The sequence below is a fragment of the Euphorbia lathyris genome, chromosome 2, assembly GCF_963576675.1.
Source record: "Euphorbia lathyris chromosome 2, ddEupLath1.1, whole genome shotgun sequence".
NCBI classification, from domain to species: Eukaryota; Viridiplantae; Streptophyta; class Magnoliopsida; order Malpighiales; family Euphorbiaceae; genus Euphorbia; species Euphorbia lathyris.
The window spans coordinates 101672238-101681432 of NC_088911.1; the positions used below are offsets into that span (position 1 = coordinate 101672238).

The 9195-nt window shown below is 33.1% G+C and overlaps 1 protein-coding gene across 4 annotated transcripts; it reads right to left on the reverse strand.

The window, feature by feature from the left end:
• Positions 1 to 325: 325 nt before the first annotated feature.
• LOC136219170 (heterogeneous nuclear ribonucleoprotein 1) lies at positions 326 to 4557 on the reverse strand. Of its 4 annotated transcripts, none has more exons than XM_066006449.1 (5): positions 4251 to 4556; positions 4015 to 4098; positions 3523 to 3750; positions 1869 to 3075; positions 326 to 955 (listed from the first exon to the last, which is right to left on the reverse strand). In XM_066006449.1, the coding sequence occupies exons 3-5, from the start codon at positions 3742 to 3744 to the stop codon at positions 942 to 944; spliced, it is 1443 nt and encodes a 480-aa protein (XP_065862521.1). In that variant the 5' UTR covers positions 3745 to 3750; positions 4015 to 4098; positions 4251 to 4556; the 3' UTR covers positions 326 to 941. The 4 variants fall into 4 exon arrangements, with proteins under 4 accessions (XP_065862521.1, XP_065862520.1, XP_065862522.1 ...); XM_066006448.1 differs by having other exon boundaries at positions 4015 to 4146; XM_066006450.1 differs by having other exon boundaries at positions 326 to 917; positions 4015 to 4557.
• Positions 4558 to 9195: the final 4638 nt, after the last annotated feature.

Consider the following 9195-nt stretch of genomic DNA (forward strand, 5'->3'; position numbering starts at 1 on the left):
TAAATATAAAACACAGCCAAATCATTCTACCCAATACAATCTTTTTTGAGTTTGAAGCGGCAGTTTAGTAAAACTACCCCTGTTGCATCAAATTCTCCGCCGCAACATAAAAGGAATTGCAAATGTTTTGAGGTACTCAGAAAAAAAGATAGAAACAAAAACATTAATGGAGGTATGGATAAGAGATAGAATGAATGACCAGAAAGAAGATTGAATAGAAAAGCACAGAGGATAGAATAGCATAGGCATATGATATGATGATGACAGACAACAGAATTTAATGCATTATTTGTTGATATATGCAACCAAATACTAACCTCACAAATTGAACAGATAATGTTTTAACATTCATCTAACTGTAAAATACATTGTTTAGATACAATGTCCAATAAAAAATGAATCAGAATATTTGGTAAACTTATTTGCAGAATCCCTTATAATGTGTTTCACACTAGTAGATCAAACAGGCACACAAATCTCAAAATAATAATAATATACCAACACTTACCAGAAGTAAAAAAGAAAAAAAATCAAAGAAATTAATACTCTATTTTTAAGTGTACTACCACTGGGCGTGCCGGAGATGCACAACATTTCATCTATCGAACCGATCTTTTTCTGAGTATATATCCCGCAATCTGATTTTACACCTCACTCAAATGCCAAGAAAGGAGCCTATTTTTGTTTTTCTCACTAATTTAAAAGAAAGAAAGAAGAAAATGAAAATTCAAATCTCAAACCTTACACAAAATCCCTGTAAACTTCTTTCACTCTGATTGTGTATAATTTGAATCACGAACCCTCGTTAGCTCTATAGATCAATTTCCTTGTAAGCTGAACATAATCAGGAGATAGATGTGCATCAAATTCACTACCTTTCACCTGTTTATCCAGAATTCCCTTCACCTACAATTATCCTGTCACATCCAATAACAGATCTCCTAGGTAGCAATTCCTGAGGCATTTACAAATTAAACGAAAAATAACATAAATAAACACGTGTTCACCGTCACTATTCAGTTATTCACTTAGGCAATCATATAATATAATTCAAAATGAAACGAAACTCCATCACTTAGATGCTCACAAACTAAGACCAAGAAAACAGAAATATGCCAACAAAATAAATCTTTAGGCTAACTCAGAGTCAAAAGCAATTATCTTGGAAGTAATTTATAATCAGATATTAAAGGCATCGGAATTAACTTTAGGAAGTAAGAAATGTTGCTGATGAACATATTAAACATAATATAAGAAGACAACTTCTGTCCAGTGATAGAGGAAGGCCGAAAGAAGAGTAAGTGTACAATCCATTTTATAAGAGTGCCATAAACTGAAAGTTCTGATATTCGACATAAATGTTTATATGATGAATGCACATATAGAAAGGTCAGGATTAGTTATAACTTATATCTAGTAAGATGTGAGCTGACATAAAACATCAGGATAAACTTATCAAATACGAAACTAGAAGCTAGTAAAACATATAACCTTTTATAAATATAAGTTCAGACTAAGGGCAATAAGACCGAAACATCGATATAAATTTTTTGACCACCAGTGACAATGTTATGAGAAGGTATTCCTCTCCTTTCCTTCACTAAGTAAGCCTCAATGAGTTATTATCAGATATCTAGTCCATACAAGGTAATAAAAACATCTTCGCAATCACAGATTCAGTAAAGAAGCTTTACTCAATACTTAACCAATCCTACAAGTTATCATTTAAGCTGCAATGTCCTATTCTTTTTCCCCCTTTAGCTATTTTATATATTTTAAAGTAACTAAGAAAATTCGTGAAGATAATTTGATGCAGGCATTGAAATCGGTTATGGAAATAATGTAATTAAAGCATTAAAACAAATTACCTCTATTAGATTGTCTACTTGTAACACCATAACTTCCGATATAACCCTCAGAACTTTTGGCGGTAACATCAGAAGCTATATTACCAAGCCCGTAACCAAATGCCACAGAACCATCAAGCTCAGGAGTGCTAGACCGCCAAGTTGAATCACCATAAACTGAACTGTTGCGGTACAAGTCCCCATATGACCCTTCATAACCACCAGTTGAACCAGCAAAAGATGAAGTTGGTGCGGGACCAGAGCCAGTGTTTCTTCCATAGCCTCCCCCTCCCAATCCATAGTTGTTATCACCACCAGACCCGTAGCCCAAGCTCACATTGGTATAACCAGAAGCATTCCCTCCACCTTGAGCAGAAACATGAGAAGGGCCACCCCAATTGGCTCCGCTATTCCCAAGTGAAACTCCAAAACTCCCACCTCCGGAATTCAAGAAACCACCAGGGCTGGGAGGATTAGCAGCAGAACTAAGGCCCCCATTTCCCCAGACATTTCGAGTAGTTGGGCTTAAACCAGAATCGTTCCGTGCATTCCCCATGCCATAACCAATTGGAGTACTATACCTGTTTGAATTTCCACTGTAATAGGGATTCAGCATCCGCCCATACCCTGGACTATTGCCAAAGTTAGAGCCTCCACCGTAGTTTGGACTCAGCCCTGGCTCTAAATTCATACCCACTCCATAACCAGTAGTACCAAATGGAGGAAACCCACTTCGTCCACTAGCAATAGGACTAAACCTGCTATCCATCCTCATTCCAAAACCACCAACGGAGTTCATATTATATCCCTGAGCATATGCATTAAGGAAGTTATTAGTCCTACTCAAACCATAGTTATATCCTATCAATGGGCTTCGACTAGGCCCTGGAGATAGCTCCTTAGGGACTGCCCTCTTGACCTCAACCATTTTACCATTCAGCTCATGAAATGTTTTATGGAGGACTCTGTCCACTGCATCCTCTGAATCATAAGTGATGAAGCCGAAGCCTCTTGGCCTCTGTGTGTTATGATCATACATCACAACAACATCAGTAATATTGCCAAACTGCTCGAAGTACTTCTTAAAGTCACCATCTGTAACTGTAGATGCCAAACCTCCAACAAATATCTTTTTGGTTCGTCCAGGACCTGGAGAGCCATGGATACTGCTAGTGTTCCTATTCAAAATGTGTTGATCATCCCTTGGAACAGCCTTTTTTGCTTCAACCTGAAAATTGAGGATACAGTAACTAAAAATTAAGCAATTACATGCCGTTCTCAACTCCCAGCAAACAAATGAAGTTCAACTTTTATCCAAAACCAATAAATTAGATGCCATAAATGTTACATTTAATAAAATTCAGTAATTTGCACTACAGTTAGAGTGGGAGTCTTTGATTCTAATGATTAACAACACCAAGTGGTCAGAATTCGGTGCACAATTGAGACTAAGAACAGACCTTTCAGCTGAATTTGTAACTGAATTCCAATATAAAATATGCTGATATTATAATTTTCATCCCATCAAGTGAAATTCAAACTGAGAGCTGGTATTCAGACATAACTGATCTCAAAAGTATAGATTAGAAAAAACTGAATCATACAAGAAAGCTAACTAAGATTTAGACAAGAAGTATAACAATGCTGATAAGATTATTGTGATCAAGCTACTCACCGTACGTCCATCAATCATATGCTTATCCATGATTACTCTCTCAGCAACAGCAGGATCCGCAAAGACAACAAAACCAAAGCCTCGGGCACGGCCCGTAGTTCGATCTCTCATGATCACCGCCTCCACCACTTCCCCATACTTGCTAAAATATTCCTTGAGACGTTCCTCATCAGTATCCCAGGAAATCCCACCAATGAAGAGCTTACCAAGATCGGATTCCATCTTTTTCTACAATCACCCATTACAACAAATTGCTACATCAATCAAATAACTTCAAAACACGATGCCCAATTGGGCAAAATCAGTAATTCAATCAAGCATCTACCCATCAACCAAACACATGTAGCTTGCTTAGCATCAAACCAATACGAAATACATTGCTAACGGAGACTGATAGTCACAAAAAGCAAAAAAACGAGAATTTCTGGCAATCAAAAGAAGCCAAAAAACAGATCAAATAGTGAATGAGAATGAAGAAGCAAGATATCATACCTTGGATGATAATACAGATAGAATCTGATTGGTGCCCAATCAAAAAACCAAAGTGGGTGGTTCTCAAATCCAATCTGGTATCATCTGATGCAAGTAGCAGCAATCAGAACTCAGCCCAGTATAATTGATGATCTAGGAAATGAAAATTAAGAATTGAATTGAATTGATGCAGATCAAAACCCACAAAAGGATTGGCAGAGATCAAGAGAAAAGGGGGAAAAGATGGAGAATTTTACCATGAAAGCTCAAGATTGGAAATTCAGAGGAAGTAAGATCTAAGAAGAAGAATTGAGGAAATGGAAACAGAGGAGGTGCTCATACTTTATCTTTTATCTCTTCTTTGGTTATTCCACTCCTCTTAATAAAATTAAAAATTAATAAAGAAATAAATGGAATTTGTAGCTGAGAAGGCGAAGGTGAGACTTGAGAGAGAAAGAGAGAATATATCAAATAGAGAGAGAAAGAGAGAGAGAGAGAGAGAGATTTGCAATTTGCAATCCTCTGGTGTAAGAATATTTGGAGGAGCCCAAAAGAGTGATGACAGAAGAGATGATGATCTATCTCTCTTTTCATTTTTTGCATTTTCAAATATTTTATTTTATTTGTAATTTAATTTAATTTAATTTAGTTTTAATTATTTAATTAATTAAATTCTTTTTATTTATTTATTTTTCAATTCAATTACACCATTTTAATATTATTAAGCAAAAGCATAGTGAGCATAACGTATACTATTCTTTGCTTGCTAGAATCACTTACAACTTCTCCATTTTTTAAATTTCCATCCTAGTGCTCTCTTCAGATTTATTTAAAAATTCCTTTGTCGAGAAAAAAAAAAGAATTTTGTCTTTTTATCTCCCAATTATTATATCTTTCTCTTAATTATTAAAAAAATTGGAACTTTGAATAATGTAGACATAAATTTACCAATGTTAGATCTATTCAAATGTCTCTAAAATAAGGATTTGCATTGTCATGAAACAATATTGTGACAATTATGCAGGTTAGTTTTATTTTTTTTATTAGGTTTGTTTAATCGGTTCGAAGTTATTCGTTAAATAATTTTTTTCCTAATTAAAGTTTAGTATGTTGACTAAGATTTGAATTTAATATCTATAATTTAAGCGACTTCAAATTTATACGTAGCTTAATAGTTATTAATATAAGGCTTAATACATCATTTGCCTCTTGAACTTGTCCAAAAAGCTTGATTGGTCCCCTGAACTTTCAAAGTGTTTCAATAGCCCCCTGAACTTGCATAAAATGTTCAGTTAGCCCCCTGAACTTGCGTAAAATGTAAGCAATTGATCACTCGATTGCAAAAAAGTACGTTAAATGTGGAAGATGTATTCCACGTGTCTTAGAATGTTATTACATAATTCAAAAATAGAGTAAAAATGAAGCTATCACTTGCTCAACTATAAACCTTGTATTCTCTAATATTACAACCGCAATATTCCGATCTTGATTGTTTTACTTTTTTAAGACGTGTGCAATATATTTTCCACATTTAACTTATTTTTTTTGCAACCGACTGATCAATTGATTACATTTTACGCAAATTCAGGGGGCTAACTGAACATTTTATGCATGTTCAGGGAGCTATCGGAACACTTTGAAAGTTTAGGGGGCCAATCAAGATTTTTGGACAAGTTCAGGGGGCAAATGATGTATTAAGCCTTAATATAATTTGCTTTATGATTCTACAAATCTGGTTGATGCAATTTACATGGAATTTCAATATTTTTCTTTTAGAATTTTAGTGAAATTTTTACTTATTCAAACACTTGAAAATGCTTCTTAATCACTTGCCATGTTAACCCATAATTGGTGTATTTCTACCTATTTCTATAACAAATATGGTAAATGCATATGAATAGTAGTCCACATGACATGAACTAATAATATATATATATATATATATATATATATATATTCGGATCTAATGTATTAAAGGCTCCAAATGGACATATATAACTATCAAAATACCAATCCGTCAATAAACCAAGGAGTCTTACTAGCTCCTATATCGACTCACACACCACAATCTTACTTAGACCTTGTTTGGATGGAGTGTAATTAAAGTAAGGTAATGTAAGGTGAAGTAAGTGATGTGTATAAAATAACTTGTTGTGTTTGGATGGAATGTAAGGTACGTGATGGTTTAATAATGTAATTATATGTGAAATTACTCTTATATCCATTCATTTGTTTAAATAAAATAGAAGATAAAGGGTAATTTTAGAAGAAAAAGATCCTAACCATGATTCCCTTCCAATTTGGGGTGTAAGGAAAATAAGCCAAAATTCACCTCACATACCCTCACTTACTATAATCTTCAATTACACCTCAAAATAAACAAGGTTATTAACTAATTACAATTACTTTCATCTATCTTTAAATACCATCATCCAAACAAGACTTTAGGGGCAACAACGTAATCTCAATTTTCTTTTTTTAGGACATAAACTCTCTTTAGACTTAATTCAAAATTTAATAATTAGTTAATTTGATTTATTGATTATAAAAAAATATTTAATATGTTTTAATTAATAGAGTTACAAAAAAAAGTAATGGCTAATAAATAGATTATAGGTTACTAAAATTAATAGCTCATAAATATGTTAATGGTTACTAAATATTTTGTGTTTTTTTGTTTCTTTATTAGTTTTATGTGGTATACACTATTGTTACTTTGTTTTTGACAAACTAATCATTACTTTGTTTTTTTTTCACCATTTGGTGACTACTTTGATATTTTCCACCATTGGATTAATTTTATATCTCATCATCCAATGATGAAAAAACAAATATATATATAAATAACAAATTTTGATTAGCAAAATCAATATTGATTATGAGACTTAGTAAATTCAATCAAGCTTAATTTATGGCTATATTAAACCTCTGATGATCATAAAAGTTACCTTTGAATATAAAACTTGGTTAACAGAGTGTTATTCATTTTATCCATGTTCAAAAATTTAATTTTTAACCGTCTTGAAATTGTTTTTAATATTTGTAATGTGGCTATAGGGATATTGCAAAAACCTTATTCGAGTTGTAAAAATATAGTTTCAAAAATTTATAAAATGAATAACGTTCTTTTAACTGAATAAGATATTCATAACTAACCAATTTGAAAAACAATAACTTAATATTATAAAAAAATGTGTAGGTTATGGTTACTTTAATATCCACGAGTGAGCTCACTGAGGATGAAGGAATCATTAAAGGAGATTTGGATGCGGAAGATGAAAGCTTTAGGAAAGAGAGAAATTAGGCATATATTGATCGGGTAGGAAAAAAATAAATTATACTGAAGACAAAAATACCCCTTTTGACTTTTAATTTTGGCAGATATTTTGATTTTTTTAAAACATTATTAGTCAGTTTGTAATGTGGTTGCTAACAGAGTCAACCTCAACATACCTATTAGTCAACTTTTAAACTACATAGTTTATATTTAAAAATGGTACAAACTACATGATTTATTTTATATACTTTTCCTATATTTTATTGTTAAATTGTGATAATTTAGTTTTATTTTCCATAGTTTAGATTTTAGAGGCATACTCAATTATACAAGTGCAAACTAGGTAACTTTTAAAAGAGGTAGTTTTGATAGAAGTGCTAAATGAAGAGGGTTAGTAAATATTCCTCATGTAAGAGTACCCTAATACTATGTATAATTGTTTCACCCATATTTTAATTTTGGCCAATTTCGTAATTAATCTACTTAATTTGGCTTAAATTAAAATAATTAATGGAGTTGAGGGGAAATTAGGCAATTTAATTTAGCTTGAATTTGATATTATTTTACCAATTGTATCTTTTTCGTCAAAATGTGTGAGAAATTAAAAGTATTAGGCTGATATGGTAATTTACCAATTATACTGGCTGAATTGGATAATTAACCAATTAAATCAATGATGGAGTTGCACAAAAATCATGGAAGTTGGGAAGTGAGGCAGTGGAGCTGAAACATGGATTAGTGGGGGAAAGAAGTTATGGAACTTCTTTGCTGAGCCGTTACATAACTTCCTTGCTGAAACGTGGAACTTTCTTGCTAGGCAGTTTCCAACATATTTTTTACAGCAGGAAAATATAATTCAGCAGCAAAAAACAGTTAGTTGATGAGAGCAGTTACGAAACTTATTGGAATTTTCTTGCTGAAACGTGGAACTTACTTACAGTTACCTACTTATTTTTACAGCATAAATACAAGTTTTCGCAGCAAGAAAAGGGATCCAACTAAATCAACAACTAAAACAATCAACAAAACAATGACTTAAAAGTCTTAGAAAAATCTCTACAACAATTGTTGTCAATTTCTTTCAATTTTCAATTGCCTTGAGTTCTATACTTTCTTTCAATTGTCAATTCCAAGTTCAATTCAATTTAATTCCTATATCTGTAATCTTTCAATTTCAGAATCTCAATTTCGATTATTCAAACATTCCTTTTTATTCTCAATTTCAAATTCGGCATCATTTCCTTCAATTAATCTCGATATCCGTAGATATAATTGACGAACTTTAAGCTTTTTTATGTCCTTTAAGCTTTCGCACAATCTTTTGATCTAGAAGTCAGATTTCCAATTTTTGTAAGTTTTCAACAAACTTTCTGGCACGCTCTCAATCTGATCCAATCCACCCAAAAAAGGCTTTCAATAATTTGGCACGCTCGGTGGGACTAAATTACGATGCCAACACTCAATCATGGATTCAATGGTGAATCACAATTTTACTATGTCTCATGATGCCGAATTTGTACCTGGTAATATAGGACAAGGATTTGATTCAATGGAGAGTTCTTTGGAGATTGTCACTGCTTTGCACAATCTGCAGAAAACGGTGGAAAACATGACCAAACTGCTTATTGATGGGTTTGCACAGAAGCAGACAACGGAGGCTCTAATAGGAACCAAGAGGGTTCGAGTGGAGCCAAACATGGCTTTTTTTCCTGCAAAGGGGAAGGAAGATGTGATGGTGCTTAACCCACCACAACAAAGGAAAGGGGCTACAAAAATTCATAGCAGTTCCTTATTGGAACGCTATCCCACTCCTTTACCAAAGAAAGAGCCGGACAATGCAGACACAAGCCACGTGGGAGAAAGCATGCTTGAGGTATCAGTCATGGTGCAAAAAAAATGAAAAAAAATTCCCACAAAAAATCTCC

Bases quoted from the DNA above. Each gene is read 5' to 3' on its own strand.
- LOC136219170 (XM_066006449.1), bottom strand. From the start codon at position 3,744: ATGGAATCCGATCTTGGTAAGCTCTTCATTGGTGGGATTTCCTGGGAT. The intron at 3,076-3,522 runs GTGAGTAGCTTG...CTCAATTTTCAG, and splicing joins ATATGATTGATGGACGTACG to GTTGAAGCAAAAAAGGCTGT.